Consider the following 26,882-nt stretch of genomic DNA (forward strand, 5'->3'; position numbering starts at 1 on the left):
AAAACAAAGATGTCATATACATGTAAGTGTTGTTATACCATTTTCTATCTATGCTCATCAAACAAAAGCTATCATGAATGGATTCCTGAAGGCTAATAACAGACAATAATCTCATTACTACACTGGTCTTCACATTTTCTTTGCCAATATAGTTTTCACAATGATTATTTTCTTACCATTTTGGAAACAATTTTGCCATCATGCCTTTCAAATTTTGTACATGTAATCCACTGTTTCTGAAATATGTTATGTCCAAAACTAAAAAAAGTGGCAATATACTGCCCTTTATTGAAAAAAAACGTGTATACTAATTAAAAATCAGATATATTCCATTAAAAATGAAAGACCAAATGTATTATATTTTTGAAAGAAAACTGTCCCCTGTTTGTATGCTGAGTAGACAACAATAATGAGCAACTTCAGCATACCAAAGCAGGGTCATATGTATGAGAACAGTACAGAAACATTCAGTGTGATATGAAACAAACTATCACCTTAAATACATAACAGTGCACAGAAAACTCATAAAAGTGTTACTGTATATACTCATTTATGTGTCCAACTGCAAACTGCACAGACCCAGATCTGCCATTGCATAATGCACCAGCAGATCTGGGTCTTTGCAGTTTGTTTGGAATAATCAGTAATGCAGTCTGCAGTTTAGTTCAAATTAAAAGTGAGTATATTTGATATATAATAATTCAGGACTGAATTTCCATTCAATTCTTATCAATATTTGTCTTTATCTAATAAGTGATCAAAATAATCAAAATAAGCAAATTCAGACTGAAATGTAATTTCTTGTAAATAAAATAACTTTTTTTCCTTTATTGTGCTAGTATTTTTTAAAATTCCAATATGAAATCTTTGAGTGAATTCTTATCAAACCAAGCTGTCTTAATTTTCAGTGCACAATTCACCATGTTTATAAATATGATGAAAAACACAGTAAGTGGAGATTACAATTAGCAAAGATAGCAAAGCACTATGATAATGTGAAGATTGCAGTTAGCAAAGATAGCAAAGCACTATGATAATGTGGAGATTACAATTAGCAAAGATATCAAAACACTATGATAATGTGGAGATTACAATTAGCAAAGATAGCAAAACACTATGATAATCAATCATTTAATGACTGAGGCCTAGCTACACAAATACAAATCAACTTGTTCCTTATATTGCTAGGATTTACAGCAAACAAACTATGAATATAAGCACTATCAATGTCACATAATTGTTGAGGACCTTTTCAATTTGCAGTAATTCTTATGGTTATTTTGAATCATTTCACAAGTATATGCATTCCAATTCAAGTCACAAGGCTGACACCTGTCTTTCACTCCTGATGTGCAATGTGTATGATTCATATAACACAGCCGAAAGTTGTCTTTCTCTTTTAATGTGCCATGTGTTAATCAGATAAAACCTTTAAAGAAAAAAGCCTAATGTACTCTGGTTGACTGTCTCATTTCAATAAACTGTATCTTAAAATTTGTGTAAAAATATCTGTAAACCCATAATTAATGCTACTAAACTGTATTAGCTGTTATATCTCTGTATAGGCACAATACATAAAAAAACAACCTCTCTCAAATTGTTTATCCTACATGTATTATGGTTTCTTATGGAGTGGATTAGTGGCAGCATGACCATGATTTGTATAAATTTTGCCAAACTGTGAAATTAGTAACCAACAAAGGAAACGATGCAACAATTCTGAAAATCAAAAATGAAAATCAATGTCAGTCATATATTACATTAAGTTTTCTCATACCCTGTGCTGCATTGTTGCCATTGTTACCATTCTCTATCCCCTCTTCATCTCCATCTTCCTCTCCAGGCACCACATCCTGCTGTGGCTGTTGTGGCTGCTGCTGCTGATTTCCCTCATTTTGATTAGCAGGTGCTCGTAAACCTCCTCCCCCAAGACCAACAAGATTGTTGACCACAGCTCCATCAAGAAAATTCTGAAAATGTAACATTACAAACCATCATGAAGCCTACAAGAAATAAAAAAGTAATATCTACTCACTGGCAGTATTCTTATGCTCCAAATAAACTTTTCAAATGGTTTAATTAAGCAACAAAGCCTTTACATATATACATTACTGAAGGGTTATGTCGATAGTAGACATGCAATATGTGACGTCTTAAGGATCAAGTAATCCTTCCTGCCAAATACACTGTTCTTTTCTTTAGAATGCATCTTATTTATTTACAAACAAGAATTAATGTTTTAGATTTGTGTAAGTCTTGATGGAATAAACAAAACATTTAATTGAAAATCTGAGGTTTTAAGAATCAGAATAACCCAAGGCCAGACACAAGACTCAAGCACGAACTTTAAGTTAGAAGTATGTCTTACTAGCCCTTGTCTGGCATGTTTAAAAATATACTTATAAGGAAATTCCAGCTTTTAAAAACTGTCAACTTTCTACCTGCATATGGGCAAGTGAATAAAACTGGGCAAGTATTTACCTGGTTACCAGGTTGTAGCATATGTTTTGTCAACTCTTACAACTGTAAATATACCCTAAAAACATTAACTAATTATTCCATTATCGCTGTAACTTTAACAGCTCTTAAACTGATAAAGCCTGCATTACCCTGGCCTGGTTCCCTGCCTGCTCCTGCTCTAACCAGTCTGGCCCTCCCCCATGGAGAATTTGTTCACGCAACCAGACAAGACTGATGAATGCACACAGTGTACAGGTGACCACAAAGCAGCCATGGAAACAATCTGATGCAATATTTTCCCTGTAATTATATTATATGATTATTTGGTTTTTCAATGCCCCTGTGCAAAATAATCAACATAGAAATCTCTATCATCAATAATTGCTCTAAAATGTATAAGGTTCTATTCTATAAGCAAAACTTTAATTTAAAGATGGTCAAGCACTAGTATTTTTCAATATTTACAAATCTAACTTTCTACTGGCAAGTAAGAGACTACCACAATCAAAATGACATAGTCACCCACTTTAAACTTTCTATTCCTTTTTTTGTGAGGCAGAGTGACTATTATTTCATGCATACCACATATCTTTCAAAATGATTAGTGTCATAAAATAATGATGCAGGTACAAGTCAAAAGTATGAACCCCACACAGAAATGTTGCTGACTAATGCAGTAGCTGCAGTCATGTGATGAAAAGTATCCTCTTGTAGTGAACACCTGACTTATTGAACTTGCTGAACAATGTCACACATAACTTGGTAATGTGGCATGTGACTTAATAATGTGACATACCATTTGGCATATAGAATATTAATGTCCAGCTATAATTACCAATTCTGTTATCAAACATTCATTATCAAGTGGCATGTGGAAAACATATAAAAAATATCTTGTATACACATACTGGTGGATAAACAACCCTTACAAACATAAAAAACAGAAAAATGTGGCAAATGTGATAGAAGCAGAACTTACAGTAATTATCCTATGTTCAGTGCTGGTAGTCAACTGCTGAACAAGAAACGATTCAGGCAGACTTATCAACAGATAAATTTTTCTTTAATATATAATAGCTAATATTTTGTAAAAGTGGGTGGGGGCTATCATCAAGCATGGACTTATAATCACATAAATATGGTAATCAAGATTAAGTTGCTGAAATATTTTGGCTACTGATGATGATGAAAAAAAAGAAGAAAATATGCTTACGTTGATAACATATCAAGTGGAAGAGTCAATAAGGAACTAACAGAACCTGTGAACAAACAGCGATAGATTCGACCTGAAAAAAGAAATAACAGCTTAATAAACAAATAATACATAATCTACAAAATTAATACAATTTTCTATTTATCTACAAAACAATTATACATGGTGATGTACAGAATATTACTAATTGTTAAAAGAAACAAATTTTGGCATACAAATAGCTTCTTTCATGAAATTGAACTGATCATAATATGAATACATCCACTATCTCACAAATCAAACCCTCACAAACTAAAGAAGAGCTAAAAATTTGTCTGCTTGCCAAGGTGGAGGCGAGATGACTTGTGTCCCTTTGAATAGAGGGAATGGTGCCAAATGCAGTCAATCATTAGACAATATTGGAGTGAATGTCCACACTCTTCCAAGGATGCAAATAATAATAATAATAATAATAATAATAATAATAATAATAATAACAACAACAATAATAACAACAACAACAACAACAATAATAATAACTTTAAGAGATTGACTCATTTAGCCAAAGACTATTCTCCACTAAGACAATCTTAAAAAGAAAGTATAATAATGTACCAAAATAACATAAGAGAATTAACAGCAATAACTATAGTTTAACAAGTTCTTTGGATTATGGTTAATAAATTCTGTTATATTCTATTAGCAACATGTGCACGGTCATGATAACAGTATATTTTCTCAAAAGCTGTAATATTTTCTGCACATTTTACGTACAGATGAAGCATATTCCACAGAGATGTAAAATAGTACTGAAGTGTTTCTTATACAGAATCTATGTATGTGTTTGGACCGAGACATGAAAATCCCAGTCAAGGGGTTACATTATTTGTCTCCCCACAAGGCTTGCCAAGTGGGGAGACATATAATGTGACCCCTTGACCGGGATTCCTTGTCTCAGTCCAAACCCCAACACAGATTATTTTTCTGACCCAATATTTTCCTTTAAAGTAAAAAGACCTCTTCACTGGTGTAATATAGTTCACGTCCAAATGTTTGTGTGGCTCATTAATACAAATATGTTAATGAGGGCTGTGTTGTGACTGTTGCATCCGAAGTACACAGTTTATACGTGTGAGCAAAGAAATTTATTACAATAAAATGTTTCATTTTCATCAGTTCCAATTCTGAAAAGTTATATTGTAAATAATGAAACAATACTGGGTACACATCTCTACTGTAGTTATACTAAGTACAAGCTGTAAGGAAGAGTAACATGTTGCATTAGATTATTCATGGGTAATTTGAGATCTGTGTCACTATTGTATATAACACTCCTTTTCTTCGTAGGAGGTGAAACTGTCTGTGAAATACTCGAGTTGTAACTAATATTGATTGTAAATAACCCCCATGTATTTTAAGACCTTCCAAATACGGACCCTAGTGGATAACTATATGCTGAACTATCACGGATTCTTTGAAAATTTATTTTTCTGTCTTGGAAATATGGCAAGTGCTACAGTGAAATTTGCATAAGGATTAATGTGTGGACAGATAAATGATTCCTTCTGGCTGGTAAGTGCATTATTTGTCATTCAAGATTACAGATATATTTTGGATTCAGCTGGGGCACCATGAAGACGCTTAACAAAATTAGAAGAAAGCATGTTTGACATAACACATTTATGCTGTTAATAAGTTTTCTGTAGTTGTTGAGAGAGTTGGGATTTTTGTGGCCAGTAATGTGTATAGCCTGAGTGTCCCTTGATTAATAGAATCTTTGTTGGGATTTTGGACCAAGACAAGGAAATTCCAGTCAAGGGGTTATATTATTTACCTCCCCACGAGGCTATGAAGTATATAGACCTAGTCTATGTGCATGGATCAGTGTTTTCTGTCATAGGTCATTCCACATAGCATTGAGAAGTTTATCCTATCAGTAACACAGTCAATTTTTAGGTCAGCATCATTAAATGTAGCTAACAGAATATAATTTGTTTCATGAAGTATTTAAAACTAGTTAGGTAGCTTTAGCTACATTTAATGACCCTGACCTGAAAATGTACTGAGTTATGCCTGCAAATAGGATAAAACTGAACATGCTGTGTGGAACTACCAAAATACCAAATAGCTCGACATCATGTGTGTTGTGTTTGTCTCTTGAGAAATGTTTTGTACGGTGTGTTCTCAAAGATGGATTGACCTTAAGTTACTATGTTTTTGTTATATATATGTTGTTGTTATTGTTGTTTGTTTTTAAAACGACCACGTCAGGCCACAGGAGTCTGACGTTTTATCAATAAAGTATGACAAAATCTCTGACAAAATGAAATCAAATAGTACCGATCGGGTGATTTCATGTTGTCAGAGATCTGTTCACCTTATTGCATCTGTAAATCTGTTAACCCACTCATGAGGTTGAACATGCCAGTCTGAGATCTCATCATCTGTTCACCTTAATGCATATGTAAATCTGTTAACCCACTCATGAGGTTGAACATGCCAGTCTGAGATCTCATCATCTGTTCACCTTAATGCATCTGTTAATGCTTTTTGTGTTAAGATGATCCATGTATTACTTATGTTGTGGTTTTGATTAAATATGTTTATTGAGTAAGAGTTATGACAGGTGACTTTGCAATTTATGGAAAGGATTTTAAATTGTTACCTTACAATTAACTTTGTAATTAATATCCCATAATGAAAACAGACTAAATGTGAACTTCAATTAAACATTAATGTTTATTATATATGTATTTTATTTTTAGTGTTATATATTTATTTTTCTATTACTCTAAGTAATATTTTAACAAGCAACATGAACAAAGAGCAAATAATATGTACAGTTAACCTGGGTATTTTCATTTTTAAAACCAGCATAATTTTTTCAACCTTCAAAACAGACCCTCTAGCAAAAACCTGAATTGAGATACCACTTGGTTCGAGCAAACACTTTTCGTCGATATGGCATCTCAAGACAGGTCAGGGCTGATCAAATCCCATAAGCCTGACAACCAATACTGGTGACACAATATAACATCTGGCATTTTTTTGGCAACAACATTTTTTGGTAATTCAAACATATATATACAATCTTGGTTTTGGAGTGGATAAATTCAAAGGCACCATGAAAAGAAGCCACAAACTCGGATATAAATTGCACTGAAATCTATCTACTGTTACATAAACAGACCATTTGTTCATACTTACCAACCCATCTTAATAGTGCATTGTTACATCATATGCTGAAATCTGGCCTGAGTACTGTATGCTGTGATACACTCAAATAGTCATGTTACCTGATTAGCAACAATTGACCAACCCCAGAAGGTGTGAAAAGGAACAGCTACAATTGACTAAATATTGGTTGTTTTTTTTATGTACCCTAAAAAACAGTTTTGCTGAAACTTCAAAGAAATCTGAATACCTGCGAAGCACAATCATTCTGCATAAATATTAAGCAAATGAAAAAAAATCTGTCTCAATGTTCTACAATTATTTCATATTACCGCCGCAATAACAACCACGCAGTTTGTTTGGTCCTCAACATAGGCATTTAGCAGTGACTTCAATAACAAGCACACTCTCTTCATCTAAGTAAGCCAACTACAATCTTCAATAAAAACAAAACCACCTTTCATCAAAGGAAGTCAGCACCATACATAAATAAAAGTAAGGAATCTGGTTGAATTGCTGCATTTTCCAAAGCGACTGGAACACTTTTATTGTGCCGTGAAAGTTTCCTTTTTTAAGTAAAATATGTTTGTGCTTATTATCACTTTTAACAGTGACATAAAATGCAACTTAAATTTCAAATTTGAAACCACAGATATCTGGCCATCAGGTTAACTTAAGGTGGGCCATCTCGCAAAGATGTTTGTTAAAATTTTTAATTTGTTCATGTGTTTTCTTTTCCCTATGAATAGCTGCATCCCCCTGGTAGCTTCAGCAAGATGATAGCTGTCTCCAGCTGACCAAAATCAAGGCCAATTCAAGTACGCATACGTGTAGCACGTAAACAACTATACAGCCACATGCTAATGACAACAATGAAAATTGTAGTGAAGTGTTTGTGACACATGTTTGTTGACAAAGGGATAGAGATCAAACGAGGACTGATATTTTTTTAAATATACATGTTAGTTGCATCTTCTAGTTGGATGTGAATGACATGAATTTTCAAACACGTAATCTATACTCATATTCATGGATTTCATGGATTTTTCCAACAGTACTTAACGTATTATGGATAGTACTTAACGTATTATGGATTCTACGACACAACTATAAATTGTACAAGTGTATTTCAAACTAGTTTTGTCTTGAATTAATGAAAATTTCCATTGTTTTTTTCTCTTTGCGTAAATCCTGATGGCAGGCCCACCCACAAATTTCACTTGTATGAGAAATTTTTATACTTTTAGCCTCCCCCAAACACTTATCTCAACATCTGCTTAAGCTGACAATAGTTCCTTGGACCCAAGGATGTCAAAATAAACGGTTAGTAGTGTAATATGAAAATGACAACATTTTTTGAAAACTGGTGACAAAATATTGAGGCTGGCTATTGTGAAAACTTTCTTTAACCCAGCCTCACCCGTGGGTAACGTATGTACATGCTAGCCTTTAATAATGGTAACAGATGTACATTCTAGCCTTGAATAATGAAAAGATATCAGACACCTCCAGTATCCAGTTTGTCTCTCACTTTGTGTGTGTGTGTGTGATTTGGATTTTTAATGTAGCTTTACAAAAAAAAATCAGTCATATCACTACGATGTCTGCAGTGTGACAGTTTATAGTGATGTTTAGCACTGGGGCATCATGCCGCAGACATGTAGCATGATGTCCCACCCATTCACATTATCCTGACACCAGGCCAACCAGTCCTAACACTAACTTCTTAATGCTGAGTGCCAAGCGAGGCATCTGTTAGTACCATTTTAAAAGTTTTTGGTATAACTCTGCCGGAGTTCAAACCCGCAATCTCCCGCATCTGAGGCGGATGCTCTAACCACTAGGCCACCGGAGCAGTCTTCTGTGATTTGTAAATAGGTTTTTTAAACAGCCAAAACTGTTACATCCTTTAAGTTGCTGTAAATGGCAAGAACATTCAGTAATTGATTGCAATGAGCAGGGTTATGACCTATTAATTTTAGCCCTCTGAGAATTTATTTTCTATTTTAGAGATGCAATCTTGAAATATAACTTTACAACTCTTTAATAAGTAGTTTGCACCTGATAATCCAAAAAATGGTACCTGGTTAACATTTTTTTAAAAATTCAGTGGCAATGCAATAGGAACAGCTTTGGAACATTCTGTATCACCTACCGTGGAATTTCAACATTTTGATTCTTTTAAGCTCTAGATCAATGTATTATCATTGTTTCCTTAAGTTCCAAATATTATAATCACATATTCATACAATCATATTATTAGTACTATTTATTTTAAGCATGCCATATCACATAGTCTTTGAAGCAAATTAATATTTTATTATGAGCATGTGTTCCACCAGTCTGCTATTGATAATCCAGGGATGGTCCTGGCTTTTGAAAAGTTGTCGCCAACCTCAATATCTTGTCGCTAATTTTCAAAAAATGTCGCCAGAACAAGTAGTGAATATTTTTCCAAAACTATTGATGTAATAGGCAATGAAAATTGAGAAAGATGGGATAGTTATTACTTTCCTGACAATAAGCAATACAGCCATAACATTACAAAATAAATCCTTACATGACTGTTTTGCACTATGAAAATGTTACAGAATATCACATGATGATCCGTCACAATTTTTTTGATGAATGCAGTTTTAAAGTCTAATTCTTCGCATCTGCACATGCTAATTCTCATTAAATTCTCCTGAGATGAGATGCAGAGTTTATTCTGATCTCCTTTTTTATGAGGTTCATCTTACTGAATCCATGTTCACAGTCTACAGTGCTGACGAGTGACACCAGTAGTCTCTCAGCAGCTGCAGACGTGCAAAGATATGTTGCCCTGGACCCAACTGGCAACTGAATCAAGTCCTTAACACCTCTATACACCTAACCATTCCTGAGAATTTGAACCCTAGCATAAGCCACAAAGCCAACCATCTCCTGACTAACCTCTGACTGATTGCCTAACCCACAAGTAGACAAGTAATCTGAAATAATACCCAAAACCTCTGAAAGAATGGAACTGTTAGCCTGTGAGCCATACAAATAGGGATCAAACAGTTTGGTTAAAGCATTTAAAACTATCGAATCCCACTTCTCTGTGAATATTGCTTTTAGTATAACAATACTTATAAATTTGGCACCAGACCATGCAGCCTCCGACCTCTGCTTAGCACCATCGCTAATTGTATGGCCTTTGTACTCAAAAGTACACAAACTAATAACAGCGATCTTCGCTACTTCCATAGTCTTTGCATCCTGTGTTATTGTTAGTGCATAGGTATGACTGTTGTCACCTGAAAAAAAATGCATTATCAAATGCAAAATATCTACTTTTCTGACATCTACTTTGTCTGGCTCGTTTTTTTAAAATAGAAACATCGGGTATTAAGCAAATCTATAATGTGTATATTATTTTCCAAAAAAGTTTTCTAAAGAACTTTAGTTAATGACATTTTAATACTTAAACCCTAAGATCATGCTTTGCAATGTAAGATAAGTGATGTATAATGCGACCACAGATTTCATTCATTCAGTAATTAAATGCCCTCCCCACCATTTATGGCATGCATCACAAAGTACATCTCCATCAACCGAGTTCAGAAATTTATTTTTTCTGCGCTTCACATGCTTTGTTTACAGTGAATATAAATCCAAAGAATGATCACTGAATGCTGTAGGATTTTTCTCAACAAGCAAAATAGGATCTCCATTCACACCAATGAAATTTACACGAGTCAACACCTGGCATTAATGTACAGTATATATAAGCATTAATTACCATCAATGAATTAAAAGTAGTGAAGAAACATATCACAGAGCATATGTGCCCCATCCCCATAAAAACCAATTCAGAAAAAAAATTATTGAGTCAAAAGTGTTATATACATATATGAGTCAACAATAAGGAAATAAGGTGGGATATAAAATGTGGGAAAGAGTTATAACATGTATGGTAGCTTAAGACAACATTTTAACATCAATTCACATTCATTTTAGGGATTTTTAGAGGTAATAAAAAAGGGCATAGTTTATTTGTCAATCAGTTGCTAGTGCTTTCGCTTACTGTAGAACAGTCAGTTTCTTTGAAGTATATCGAACAGGCTTAAGCCTAACCTTTGCTATTGTATAGAATCTGAAATAGGGATACCTTGGGGGGGGGGGGGAGGGGCAAATAATGCACTCCACTGGGAGAAACAGCATGACCTTTTTGAAAATTTCATGTGTATTGGACCCTAAAATTCAGGGAATATTTAGTGAAAATGATACTTAAATATGCCGTAAAAAAAACTCCCGATGGTAGGTCCCAATCTGTGTGTTTTTGGATTCAATCTCCCAACTTGGCTTTTTAAAAGATTTATTTTTTGCATGACATGCTAGAGTAACTGTATGGTATTAACTCTTTACCTCATAGAGCATAGTTACAAAGTGCAGTGTGCTATAAACAGAACACCTGTTACCTATTAGACTCCATATGCATATGCCTGCCTGTTAACTGTTAAGCAATGTAGTGTATGTCACATTTAACCAATTAACATTTTTGGTACACATCTATTATGTGAGGAAAAATTTAAGAGTAAAGTCTGATTGTTATAGCTGTGTAATTATTTTTCATGGAAGAATTTTTTTATGTGCTTTAAAATCTTGAGAGAACTCTATCATCATCATGTCAGTGAGGCCATGTGACCAACCGTAGCTGCCATTTTTCATACTCGAAATTTACAAGTGTTTCGTCTGCGTCTACATCACTAAGTCATCTGAATTTGATAATTTATAAAATCTAATTGCTGCCTACATCAATATCAAAGCCTTTACCTAAGTTATTGAATCTTTCATAGTTGTGATTCCAATCGTGAAAACTTAGATGTACTGAATGAAATCTGCGACTGCCATTTTGAAGAGTGGAGATTATGACCCAGTTAATTTAAATAGCAGATATCAACCAGTGCATAAGCAATGACCATGTGATCTGACGTAATTGTCATTCGCAGAAATGAATGTAGTATCTAATGGGCGTTTTCCCCGAAGGTGGCGCTACGAAAAAATGGCTTAAAATGGCTGATGTTTATAGCAGGCGTCAAAAGGTGCTTCCATATGAATGGAGTAGAGGTGTCAAAAGGCGCTTCCATGCGAATGTAGTAGAGGCGTCCAAAGATGCTTGCATGAGGTAAAGGGTTAACTAAATTTATTCAACAATTATTTTAATTCTTTGGAAATTAATTCTTTCTGTACATTTGAACTTCAACATGGAAAGGGCATTTTTTGTTGGAATGTATTCGGATTTCTTGTAACTATTGATAGGACTTTTAGGAAATAAGAATTCACTCACCATGCTGTAAGTTAATTTAATTCTTTCACTCCTGTATTTTGGGGCCCCGAGTGGCCGAGTGGTCTAAAGCGCTCTTCGTTACGGATCACTGCCATCTCACCTCTGTCTGCGGCGGTTCGAGTCTAAGATTCAGCCAATGTGGGCATGTTAGAAAGCCTGCCAGTAGCTTCTCGTGGGTCGGTGGTTCTTTCCGGGGTTTTCCGGCTTCTTCCTCCACCATTAATACTGGCCGCCATGTATAGCCTATCGTGCTGAAAAATGGCGTTAAACCCCACAACAACAACAACAACAACACTCCTGTATTTTGAGAAACAAACTATTTTTAATTATGCAAAACTTGTTTGTTTTGTTATTTCTTGTTGCGTATTTGAAGTCCCTGCAGTCATAACACAGGATTGATGGCAAAAGTAAAAGACCATATAATTCTTACCCCGTTTGGATACACATTTGGTGACACACTCCTTCTTCAAAATATCACAGCCAGTTGTAAATGAATTCATGACTTGTGCCTTGATACATATATCACAGAACATCTGCTTAACTTTGTATCATATATTCAGCTACGGACGCCCAAGTTTCCAGCTGTCAGGAACTTTTGACCCATTCATCATGATGTGGTGTTGCATTTGAAGCATTACTATCATCACTACATGTAGATGATGTTAGACTGCCTGGTTTAACATCAGGTTCACTGATTTGTGTTGTCTGATAAATTTTTGCAATAAATCTAAATGCTGTTAACTTTGTTAACTTATTCTTAGGATGAGATAATGAACATGCAACATCTAACTTACGTTTACCCATGATAATGTTGCACTGTCAACTGTATATAAATTCTGATTTAGATTTTTTCCATTTGCTTTGTATTTATGCACAGCAATTGGTACTTCAAAGGTAATCAGTTTTCTCTGAAGTTTCATCAAAACTATTTTATTGGTATATATAAAAATAACAACAGAAGGATTAGCCATCATTCAATTAACTGTAGCTGTTTCTGTTCGCGTCTTCAGAGGTCAGTCATTTCTAGGTATAGTCCAGAAGCATGGTTGAGTGGATCGCAACATACAGTACTCAGGCCAGATGTCAACATAAGCAGATTAAGATGTAACAATGCACTGTAAAGATGGGTTTGACAATACGAACAAACGAATTTGTTTATGTAACAGACAGATTCCTGTGCATTGTGTATCCCAATTTGTGTCTTCCCTTCATGGTCCCTTTGAATTTATCCGCTCGAAATCCTTGATTGTATGTACAAATTAAACAGCCAAAAAGGCTATCGCCCATAAAAAACCCAAATGATATATTTTGTCACCATTAAGGAAAACAAATCTCAATTTGAGACACTAGCAAAGCCCAGGACGATCCCTGTAATCAATCATTCTTCTGGCAATATCATAACATATACAATCAAATGGAACTGATATTTCTCATCTATTCAACTGGGCAATACCACTGAAAACTGGTATTACGGTATTACATTTAACCACATATATCATCCTTATAACTGTGAAATATGATAGTGCTACTATATCTAATTACTTACAAGCTGTTAGTGGTACAACTCCGAGCCAAGCAAATGCAACAAGAGTGTAGTGGAACCAGTAACGCACTGCCCGCCCAATGCTTGTGATTAATCCACTCAAAATGTCTTTGATTGGCAATCTTTTTGGCATATCTGGTGAATAGACTGAGAAGAAGAAAAAACAAGACAAGAGGTTATATATATATATATATATATATATAGAGAGAGAGAGAGAGAGAGAGAGAGAGAGAGAGAAAGGGAGAGAGAGACATATATATATATATATATATATATATATATATCTATATATATAGACACACACACACATAAATACATGTAATTACAGCTTTATGAAACCTGACTGATGCTTGATTCTGAGAATTTAAATTCAAAACTTGTATGTGTGTAAGACTGAACCTCTAAATTATTATGAAATCTATATCTACAGGGATACAACATGAGTTTTGGACATGACAATTCAGTGCATGGAAGCATGTAATCATTCAAAGAGTATAGGTCACATTTCTGACAGGACCAGATAACCAGCCTAATCAATCTGTCATAAAACAGGAGATGGGCTTGTTATCAGACAAAGATATTCTATGTAAGTATATGCTATTAGTTTGTTTAAAAAGTGTGGATGGTTTTATCATTTTATACATACTACAGTAAATACTATGATTTGTTTTAAAATGTATTATTATCAACTTCTGCAGGTTTGGGAAAATATTTTTTGTCAGTTTTTGTATGTGTGTGTGTGTATATATATATATATATATATATATATGTACATCCATCCATACAAATCAAGCATACATACATACTGGTCAAGGTCTTGGGGTAAAGGTAACAAATACTATGATAACCAACCTGAGCCAATCTTAATGTGTGTGTCATTTTGATTTTTAACATAGCTTTAAAAAATTAAATCATTTAAATCACTACGATGTCTGCAGTGTGGCAGTTTACAGTGATGTCTAGCACTGGGAATCATGTATGACTCAGCCTGTGATCAAACCCATGACCTCAAGCATCTGAGGCAGACACTCTGACCACTAGGCCACAATCTCGATGTAGACAACTTTCAAGTTCCAAACTGGATGACATATATACTATAGAAATACTGCTACCTAGAGTCTGCAACATTTTTGTATTCTTTCTGACTAACTTCAAGAAGAAGCAGAACATTAGACATAGATAATATTCTTCATGTTTTTCTCTGAGTATGACAAAGGAAAATGTGTTCTCTGGGTACTTATGCAACCAATAACACTGAATAGATAGGTGATGCTGATGATGCTCATAAGGTAAGTAAAGTATTGCATAATGTTGAGATGCTCCCAGAATTTTATCATGGGGAGAGATTACCCCTCTTGTCACAAAAATAAGGGTGGGGTAAACAATAATGAAGGGGAGGAGGAACTATCTATAATTCAATATTTACACGTAAATAATGCGTCAATATCAATCTCTCTTTCTTCCTGTTCCACTATGTAAGATCCCTATTGAAATCAAATCTATTAAAGATGTTGCCTCCAGCTTTATAAGCATTAATCTCTGGATTGTTTCTAATCCTTATCTATGTATGAATACTGTTGTATGAATACTGTTCTGTACTGAGAACCCCCTTTCAGTCTGCTGTCTGAAAGGGCATATACATAGCTACCTTAGCCAGCTGGAACAAGTTTGAAAACTGTTCTACATAAGCTCTGCCAAAGTTCAACTTTGCTTGAATTAGCACCCTAATGAATACAATGCCAGATTTACTATTCCATAAAGCTACTTAAGGAATTTGTTAATAATGGCATATTTTACCTGTTTGAATTGGGGTATTTTGATCAAATAAATATCTAAACTTCTTAATTTAATTTTTAGATTTTTACTTATTAGATTTATCATAACTTTTATGCTAGGGCTAAATGGTTTTCTAGCACATGATCCTCCATAGCTAAATTGTGACAAGAAAAGAAACTAAAAATGCACTCTTTCAAAATTTCTGCAGTTTAATATGGCTTGTATACCTTTTCTCTACATTCAACTTTGACTGCTTGCCTTTACTCTGCATTTAACTTTACAATACTGCTGAAATGAATGATTGACCGGCATGTTGTTGGTTTTTTGTCCATCCAGCATATACATTGGACTTGTATTTAACACCATTTTTGTATTCAAAATCACTCACTAGTATCTCCATTAATGCTTTCCCAGCTCCAATAATCTGATGCTCCAAACTTTAAAAATAAATTTCGTCTATCACTATGATGAGCAAGTATTTGCTGAACAAAAATGTCATCCAAAGATTAACATGCTGGGAATCAGCCATTTTGGATTTTCTAGATGGTCCGTATTATAAATGCTCATCTGCAAAACTTCCTTCATGCAAGGTTCATAATATGACAGAATGCTTGTTATGGGTCCCAATGTGCCTATCATGATCCAAGGTTCAAAATATGACAGAATGCTTGTTATGGGCCCAATGTGCCTATCATGACACAAGGTTCAAAATATGACAGAATGCTTGTTATGGGCCCAATGTGCCTATCATGATGCAAGGTTCAAATTATGACAGAATAAAATGCTTGTTACGTTACCCAATGTGCCTATCATGATGCAAGGTTCAAATTATGACAGAATACTTGTCACAGGGCCCAATGTGCCTATCAGATTCAGTTTAATGACTATTCATGTCAAGCCAAACAATTCTGTAAACAGTGACAAGAAATACACCTTGCAACCAATGCTACAATATTTCTACTGGCCTTACTTATGTCACTACAAGCATTTAAAGGTGAACAGCTGAATAAAAATGGACACTGCTCAGAGTACACTTTCATGTGCATGATTTGAAACTACAGTGCAGTCTCATTAGTACAGACTCCGATAATCCAGAAACCTTGCTTTCCAGACAAATTTCAACTGGAATGGAATTCTGAAACATTAATTTTTGGTCCATTAATCAAGAATCCACATTCTGGCTTGGGAAATCAAATTCAGGGACCAAAATGTAAAATTACTGTAAAACTTGCCTCGATATTACATAAATATCTGTCCAAAAAACAAACAAAAAAATTGAAGAACTGTATATGAAAAGACAGTCAGCAGGATAACACTGACCTGCCTATGAAGATCTGGAGGTGTGTCAATTTAACAATCTCTGATTGGTCAAATTCTAGTGGCACTTTAAATTGATCATGTAATCATGTGTGCAGAAAAACTAAGAGTAGCATTATCATATCGTAACCAGTGATTGCATAAATAGACGATCTCAAAAGGGTAATGATTTAATACTGAATTTATGAAACAAGTTGAATAATGTCCAACTTTTGCTTGGAAAGGCTCACAAAAGCTGGACATTATTCAATGAGTTTCATAAATTTAATATTAAATCAATACCCATTTGAGATTCTTTTTATCACATAGTTTAAATTTCATTGGAAATTATTTAGATGAAAAGAAGAATGACTAATTTCGTTCATTCTGACAGACAGTGCATTTTTCATTTGTTGTGCATAAAAAAACAGTCTCAAACAAAGTTGAACTAGTATTAACATTTAAAAGTAGATTATATTTTTCTTACAATCTATAAGTCAAAGAACAAGCGTCCTTCATAATAAACAGAACATTCTGCAGAGTCATTTTTCAACACAGAACATCCGAAGCATGTGATGTCTCATTGTTTGATGCAGTATCCTAGTATAGACCGCAGTAGATGACTCATATTTATGTAACCTTACATGTCACTTTCACAACTAAACATTACATTGTTGCAATATTCATTTGAAAGAAGGTTTACTAGCTGCAGAAATTCCCATATTTACTGTAATGTATTTGTGACTGGATATTTGAAGTATCTGATTTGGAATAGCAGACTACAGAGTACATAAACAAATTTCATTTTGAGTTGGAATTGCATCACATATTTACCATGTAAATATGCAGTGGTTGGAAAAACTTTTGTCAGTTTGGAGACTTGTTCATGTCCACATTCTTCTGTGAACAGAGATGTGTTTATTTACTTCTGTAAGTTAACATTTAAACCACACTTGTATATAGGGTGAATTCCATGCTACAGATACACTGCCTCCCTCAACCCCACACAAGCAATACCCATAGTTTTGCTTGTTGCTGTCACTGTTTTTCTCTTGTGGTTTTATCCATTTTTGATGTTATGATATGTAATACATAACATAACGAATCCCTGTGGGAGTAAATTAGCCATATTGAAACAGATGAGACCATTTTCCCCCAATTCCCTTTCATGAGTCAATTTGAAAAATGGCAGCCAAGAATGTTCACTGAAAACAAAATATTCCAGAAGGCAGGATAAATAAATTTTCCCACGATCCCAGCCAATCAATAAACAGAATACTGCACAATAATGTCATGGGCTTATTTGGACCAATCAGAATCCTATAAAGTGAAATATTCACATGTTATAATATAAAAAATATGAAATTGCACACAAAGTTGACCAACTATGTGATAAACAATATTTTTGCTACTCACCGACGGGGGTGTTAATAATTAAACATTGGGATTAAATCATCCTCACTTTTGAAAGAACACATGGTTAATAAATTATGTGTGTCTTTAAATCTCTTTGTTCTTTACCAAGACCTAGCAACAAATCACAATTGATGGCTGAAAAATAAATTTTATTGAGCTTTGGGCAGTATAGAGCATCATTTCAGAAATAAAAAAACCATGTCAAATATTGGCTCACCAAATATAAAAATGACTTAATTTTATTAGTTTACCATAATGCATTTAACTGCAAGATATCAATTATATTCATTGTACTATTAACATTACATGTTTTATGGCAACACCATAAAGCAAACACTGACGACTAGATTATAAAGTATAATGGCCAGCATAAAAAATTATCACAAACCACACCTATGTTTTCATGACTCACAATATAGCGCCTATTTTGCATATGGCTTTGAAAAGATGTAATGTTTATGCATCAGGCTATGCAAATTAAATACATTACTTTGGACTTTTTCTGTCAGCATTTCAGCCAATGATCTAGGTCATGTTTATAGCTGGTTTTACAGAATTCAATGTAACAATGCCACTAAATGGCAAGATGTACAGAACAGGCAGACACGGTCGAACATGTTTGTGTTATAAAGAATGTGGAAATTAAACTCAATGGCAACCAACAGTTCTTCTAATCTGCAAAGTTTAAAAGTTTCTGGGACGGGAGTGCAACTTGCTGGTGGGACTCCAATTTTTACCAAAATGGGAGTCCTGGACTCTTAGTTTTCAAATCCTGGCAAGACCTCTGACTTTCCAAGTGCATGAATTTATACAAAGACTGTACATATCATGTCACTGTGCATCCTGGGAGGATATCTGTCCATGATCCATAGGCTTCTTTGTACAACCTCTGATAACATATCTGCAAGGTTTGGTGAATATAAAAGGAATGGAACTTGGGTTAATGAAGCAAAAATTAATATCACTTTCTCAGATCAGGATGGCCTTGACCTTTGAACCTTCTGACTATGAAATCAACATGCTTATTGGTATTGTTGTCAAGGGCAACACAGCTACAAGATCTGGTAAAGATATCTTCATTACCACTCAATCTACTGCACAGAAACCATTTTAATTTTGCCTGTAAATGTGACCTTGATCTTTAAACTGGACATCCAAATTATTAGCCTTCTTTGTATGATTAAAGGTAACATATATAAGGTCTGGTGAAGGTGCGTTCAGCAGAACCCAATTACACTGAAACGATTTTACTTTCATAGGTCACAGTGACCTTGAGATGTTACCACTGGATCTCCAAATCAATAGGGTTCTCTGCAGCTATAATGACTCCAATCTGAAAGGTTCTGTAAATGTTAATTATCACAGAAATCAAACTGTCAGTGGATATCCCCAACAAATGGACAAAATGGACGGGCATAGACATAATATACAGCACTTTAAAGTGGGCATATCAAGGTCAATTAGCATTAAAAATTTATGAACATGAATATACAGTTAATGACAATACATTAACTCCTGTTTCTTCAGAAATAAATGGATTTAACTGGTTCCACATATACAAATTACAAATGACTGAATTCCATGGAATTGTTTTCAAGCTGCTTACATTATGTACAATTAACACTTTTCGGTATATCAAGAGGAAGTTCAAATATGAGCTGAAAGAACCTGCACCTAACACATCTTTTAATGCAAAAAAAATGAACATTGAATATCCAGTTATGATTGGTTTGCTTTGTCTTTCTAACTAAAACTGAGATTTACAATTGTCTTCTAGATGTTGTATTTTTAAAATCAGTACACTTACTTGGTGTGAATGCAAAGCGGTGCTTGCAGAGCTCGCAATACTCCTTTCTGCTGTACTTTAGCCATTGTACAAGACTATAATGAGAAATGAAGACTTTACTTTAGCTATTGTACAAGACTATAGAGAGAAATGAAGACGGTACTCTAGCGATTGTATAAGACTATAATGAGAAATGAAGTCTGTGCTTTAACCACAGTACAAGACTATAATGAGAATTGAAGTCTGTGCTTTAACCACCGTACAAGACTATAATGAGAATTGAAGTCTGTGCTTTAACCACCGTACAAGACTATAATGAGAATTGAAGTCTGTGCTTTAACCACCGTACAAGACTATAATGAGAACTGAAGTCTGTGCTTTAACCACCGTACAAGACTATAATGAGAAATGAAGTCTGTGCTTTAACCACCGTACAAGACTATAATGAGAAATGAAGTCTGTGCTTTAACCACCGTACAAGACTATAATGAGAATTGAAGACAGACCTCTAGCCACTGCATAAGACTATAATGATAAATGACTACAATGCAAATTCTAAATTGCCTGTTAAAAAAAGTTATAAGTGCTTAAAGGCAAAACAAATGCAGATTAAAATCATGACAAAAATCGAACAACTCAAAACAAATGATTTTCTGAAACTCTCACATGGAACAGAACCTGATGTGCCATAAGTTATGGGTTTTTTCCCCATTTCTTCATGCTCAATATCATTCAAGTAAACTAAACATATACATATTACAATATATGCTTTTCTACGGAAGGTCAAAATTACTTAGAATTTTGTTTTTTCAATCAAATTTATTTTTAAAAACCTTTCTTTATTTACAAGCACCTCTTCCACATTTGTTAAGGAATGACAACGATTTAAACTAAATTTATTTAAACTTATTTTCTTCCGGTCTAAAAATAGCCTTGACCTTCAACCCTCTGACCCATCATCGATAAATATTCCTTTTTCATCAAAAATACAAAATCCCTGATTATACAGGTTTTGCATTTTCAGGAAAAGATACTCACCAGTCTTGGTGTATGTACTTGATACTTCCTGTGCACACACATGGGTGGAACAGTGGTTTGTCATGAGTTGCCTCACATCTGCACACACGACAGATATCTAAAAAAGACAGAACAATGCATACATCCTTGATTTAAATTCCAAAGAAAAGCAGTCAAAAGGCATGGGTGTTGTTTTGATAAAAAATGATGCCAAATTCACTATAAATTTGGAAAAAATATTCTGAGTAGAAAAAACTAAACTGTATAAATTATTAATTCTGCATGATTCTGAAGCAATTTTTTTTATTAAGAATGGAGCCCACTGGTGTTTGGGTTGGGGTCCAATTTCAGTCCATGCAATCTTTGCCAATCTTGGACACCATTTCCTGCATGGGTGTTTCACTAATTCTTTACTTCCCACTCACCTGTCCCCATCCTCAGAAACACCCCAAGTACATCTACAGACAGGGGTCTCAAACACGTGGCCAACATGCGGCTTGTCAAGTCGTATCCTGTGGCTCACAAAATGATTGGCGTCACAAGGTGTCGTTTGAGATAACAAAGGTGGTACGGCCCTTGGGTCATCAAAAATACCCTCATGCGGCCCTCGAGGTGGTTTGAGTTTGAGACTTCTAGTGTATACCATATTTCAAAGGTCTGAAGAGTATTGTATCAGTATACCTAATCTGACGAAAAGGTAATGCTTCACCAATCTTGCAGTGTGGAATTATCTTACAGAGAGGAGGAGAAGACGGACATCTTAAAAAGGGACAATACTGCTGACGGATAGGACACTTTGTAATAAAGGACACTTTTCTGTAAACAATAATGAAAATTAGAAGTAGAAACAAAGAAAGCACATTCATAACTTTATTTTACATTAAATAAGTTGAACAATAAATGGAACAAATACACAACACAGATTTAATAGGTGAGAGGCATAAAGGAGGACAGTTGGAAGGCAGAGGTGGGTACAAGAATGGAAATTGGGGCAGAGGGAGGGCACTGAAGGCAGATGTGGAGGGAAACATTTTCTATTTATTTCTATCTGAATCAATGCTTCATGATAAGCCCAATCCACAACCTTTACAAAGTTTCTGCAAACATTGACTAATGATATCACTGACAAGAAGCCCACACTCTATTTCTTGAGAGATTTATTACACTGGCACCATGGACTTATCAAGTGAGAAATGCTGGAAATGACATTGTATGTAATGCACTATGCTAAAGCCACTCTGATGTGTACTAAGCAAACAACTTAAAATTAGATCATAATACATCTTTCAACTTGTCCCACTAACAGTGATTTCATCACAATGAACCCTGCCTTATAACAATTTGCTATGCATGGCTTTAATGAGGACCCTGGACTGGGCATTTAGGAGCCATAACTGTTCCAACTGATGTGGAATGCTGGAGTCTCATCAATATAAAAGATGCAGGACAAATCTGATTTATATCCAGATATTATTGGTAAAGTAATGCTGCAGAACTAAAACCACAATTATAAATGATCAAGGGAGAGGGCAGCATAACTCATGCATATGCCAATAAATGCTAGAATTCAACATAATTTAAGGTTTTATCAATACAAAGGTACATGCTAAATTAAGTTGAAAAAACACGTCATGCTGCACAGACCAAATTTAGGAGGATGAAAAATTAGGTACAATAACTCCCATCAGTGATGTTCTGGAAAGCTAAAACCAAACTCGATCATGATCTTCTTATCAATGTCAAGCTACATGCCAATTTTTGGTTGAAATCCTACAAGTAAAATAATGCTGCTGAAACAAATGCATAACAAGCAATCAAAGGATTTAACTCCTGTCAATAACATGGAATGCTAAAAACAGAACTTATTCAAGGTCTTATGGAGCCATATACCACCTAATGGTTGAAAACCAAAAAGCCTTGGTAAGATTATATTGGAGAAACCAAAAGTTAGGACAGGCGACCAAGGAGGCAGAACACCATCAAACGACCCCACTGAATGCTGGAAACTGAAATCATTTCAGGCCTTCATGAATCTAATACTGCATGCTAAATCTGGTTGAAATGTAACAAACTTTGGTAAAATTAAGGTGCCGGAAGTTAGGAGGATGGATAATCAAGGCCAATAACTTCCCTAAATGGCAACACAGAAGGACTGAAATTAAACTCAAGATCTTATCACCACACAATTTTATAGTAAATCAGTTAAAGTCCAGTAAGTTATCTTGTGGAAACCTAATTGCTGATGGATAGATGTTTCAAGTGATTACTAGAGGGTGCTAAATGACTTTGTCAAGGTTGTCCCTAATGAATTCTGCACATGTACTGTTTATATCATCAGTAATACTAAGGTCACAATATTAATGTACTTTGGAACAAGGCAGTGGAGACAGTGTCTGATTTTCCACCAATAACTAAGTTACATGTACAAAACCACTGACTACTGCATTTGCATAGTTTCAAAATGTGAACATGTTTGTGACATTATCACAGTTCTGATTTTGAAAATTTTGACTGTCAGCTTTAACCCTATCTCTACATATGTAATTTCGATCTGAGGTTAAAAGACCAACTATTACATTTTTAGGAGGGAGGCTTTGTTTTTTTTTTTAAATTTCTGACCCATTAAAGCTCAAAACTAATTAACTTACTCTGACTTAAGGAAGAAAAAACTACCTCTATCAATCATTTTAATTGGGGGGAAAAATATACTTTTTGCAAAGAAAATTTCAGGCACATGCACCCCCACATCCCTTGGAAAATGAAATAACTGACCCCTAATGTGGCTATTTTGATCATTACACCATATATTTTGGCTATATAACTTCAAATCAGCACAGCAGAAACTATACCTTTTTCGTTTCCAAAACTTAAAAAAATCAACAAAGCTCAAAAGATTCACATTTACTCCTTCAATATGTAGTTATAAAACTGAGGCCACTCACTCTTAATATCAGTGACCACTGTGCTTTGAATATATGACCATTACGGCGTGAGGACATTTGTGCATGTGCTATCATGTACATTTAAAAAGTTGCTTTCAAAAGACTGCTAAAAGACCTATTATCTACTAGAGATTAAACAGGTTACTTAATTTAAATGACTGCCCAGTTGCATGTTTTGTAAGATTATCCAGTTAAAACTAGATGAAATCTCATTAAAAAAATATACATTTTTATTCATAAGCAATTTAAAGCAAGCAGATCTGATCTACCAGACTCACATATGGCTCCAAGACAGCTGAGCCATTCAAGGAAAAATATAACTCACAGACAAAATGTACTTTTATAAAACTTTTTAGAAGTGAACCTACAATGACACCTCCCTATATCTACATTTTTTACAAACATATTTTCTGTACTCATAAGGCAAAAATAATATTTAAAACTGAACACAATTACCAATACAGGAGGCATGCCCCCAATAAGTGAATGAAAATGTCCTGGTTTACATGAAACATGACATCACCTTTAACACAATAATTTTATTTTAAATTTATTTTAATTTAATTTTACATCACAATAATTTATAAAACAGTAAAACATTTCATCAGACCATTCATACAAATTCTAATGTCACTGCGAACATTTTCTCTGTATTCACTTTGATTACTGTATGTGTGTGTATGTGTTTGTATGATTTGGAATTTTAATGCAGCTTTAATAATTTTTCAGTCATACATACCACTATGATGTCTGCAGTAGCAATAATCAGTGTTCAAAGAAAAATTCTTCTAGCCCCAGGCCTGGTGACTTTAAAAAAAATCACAAGCCCTGACTGAAATTCCAAAAAGCCCAGACTACAATTTCCATATGCCCAACATTTCCCCTTTTTCTGATGTTATTTGTCACACAATGATGCAATTGCTACAATTCAAAATATAAATTTAATAGGGGGTTTAAAGGTACAGTAATGCAAGTCTCAATAGTGTTGATCACTACACTCACTAGAAACTGCTGGTGTTCAAACATCTACACTGGTTCTCTGAGTGAATCCCTATTAGAACCAAGTTGATGTATGTCGATATGCTGTTTGTAGTATGTGTGAATAATTAATCCGCCCCCCCCCCCCATTTTACTGGTTGTGTTTCACAAAGTAAAAGTCTGCCAACCAAGAGTTCTGAAATTTACTTCTGATGGGTTCTGCTAACAGCTAATTAATTCACAAATCGGCTTCAAAACTGTATCACATGTGCAAACTATTCAAACAACTGAAATGATCATGCTTTGCGTCTTTATGTATGCAGCAAAAATCTGACTTCAAAGAAACGTTGCCATTGTACACAAACCTGTAAAAAATCTACAATACATAGGGCTTAAACATTCTCATTCAAGGCAATGATAAGTAATAACTTTCTTCTCCTACATGCATCTAGACTAAGAAGTCGACCTCCACTTTGTTTTGTTAACACAACTGGCAGCAACACCAGTAATGTCAGGGTAAACAAGCGGAGATCTACTGGTTGGTCTAACACGCATCTACCATCTTTGATTTATCTATATTGAGCACTGACAATAATAATAACAATAAAGACTTTATTCAGAGAAGGTAACTCAGTTACAGCACTAATCTTCCTCGAGGCCTTCTGGCTGTTAAGCACAATATATACAGTATATAACATGATAAATAATTAAGTGATTCTAAATATCAAAGTATTCAGCCTGGAAAATAAGCACAGGCACCTACGAACACATAAACATACATAAAATACAGTGTGTCAGTTTATAGTAATGTCTAGCACTGGGACATCAGGAAGCAGACACATAGCATATCCCATCCAGTCACATTATCCTGATACTAGGACAACTAGTCCTAACACTAACCTCTTAATGCTGAGTGCCAAGCAAGGCAGCTGCAAGTACCATTTTTATTAGTCTTTGGTATGATTTGGCTGGGGTTTGAACCTGCAACCTTACACATACAAGGTGGACACTCTAACCACCATTGTGGTCACTTTGATTATTGTGGTAATACTCACTCATCTGACTTTCAAATATATTACATTTCTGTAGCTACATGTTAAATATGACCAGATGGCAGATAATAAGAAATGAAGAAAAACACTAATACATGAAAAATCACAACTGAACCACCTGGCATTTCTCAGTCTGAATCACAGGTTCAAATCTGTTTCTCCACAAACAACAAAAACAACTTACATTCAGAAGCTGATATTTCTTTTGAAATATTGGTGCTAGAAAATAACACTGAACCATAACACCTTCATGACTGGCAATTGTTAACAAACTTAGCAGCAGACTTCAAAGTAAACATGTCACTATTTGGTTGGAGCTTGACGACTGATGAAAAAGTGATTAAGAGTTACTTTTTTCATAAAAATCTTGTTTTATTGCATGAACATCCCTTGATAGAGAGCATACTTCAATACTGGCGCATTAAAAAAATTATCATATTTGCAACAACAAAAATTCATACTCTTCATTTTTCAGTCATAACATTGACCAGTCAAGCAACTAGTAGATCTCTACTTTTATTTACCAGTATCTGCTGGGAACTTCCCTAGTTTAAGCCATTGAAGACTTCTACTTTATTTGTTATTACACTAACATGGGATCGGGGTGGGAGTAGACTGTGAGACAAACAAAGACAGGGGATGAGATATAGTTTGAAACAAATATACTTGTTCTGATTGTTAGAAAAAAAGTATAAACCTCTCCCTCGATCACAACAGGGTCCACAAACATAGACCACACTATAAGCGAGGATGCATATTATCAAGGAACCTCCAAAAATAAAAACCCGCATATACATCGACAAAACCGGGGGCGGGGGGGGGAGGCAAGTACGGTACTGGGCTGTTTAATGACTTAATACTTCTTTTACAATCACGTTGATAATAATTCTTAAAAATGCTCTTTTTCTAGTGAGGTTGCTTGTTATTCTGTATAAA

General features: G+C 34.6%; 1 protein-coding gene across 1 annotated transcript in view; it reads right to left on the reverse strand.

Moving 5' to 3' along the window:
* LOC149780725 (E3 ubiquitin-protein ligase MARCHF6-like) overlaps nucleotides 1-26,882 on the reverse strand; it is a 101,132-nt gene that overhangs the window by 67,117 nt on the left and 7,133 nt on the right. Inside the window, exons 2-7 of the mRNA XM_089937776.1 lie at nucleotides 20,996-21,092; nucleotides 19,979-20,052; nucleotides 13,687-13,830; nucleotides 3,674-3,746; nucleotides 2,610-2,760; nucleotides 1,778-1,970 (exon numbers count right to left, since the gene is read on the reverse strand). Of these exons, the coding sequence (XP_089793902.1) occupies nucleotides 1,778-1,970; nucleotides 2,610-2,760; nucleotides 3,674-3,746; nucleotides 13,687-13,830; nucleotides 19,979-20,052; nucleotides 20,996-21,092 (732 nt within the window). The remainder of the gene's footprint in view (nucleotides 1-1,777; nucleotides 1,971-2,609; nucleotides 2,761-3,673; nucleotides 3,747-13,686; nucleotides 13,831-19,978; nucleotides 20,053-20,995; nucleotides 21,093-26,882) is intronic.

This window comes from Sinohyriopsis cumingii, chromosome 16 (genome assembly GCF_028554795.1).
Source record: "Sinohyriopsis cumingii isolate HCF-2022 chromosome 16, ASM2855479v2, whole genome shotgun sequence".
NCBI lineage: Eukaryota > Metazoa > Mollusca > Bivalvia > Unionida > Unionidae > Sinohyriopsis > Sinohyriopsis cumingii.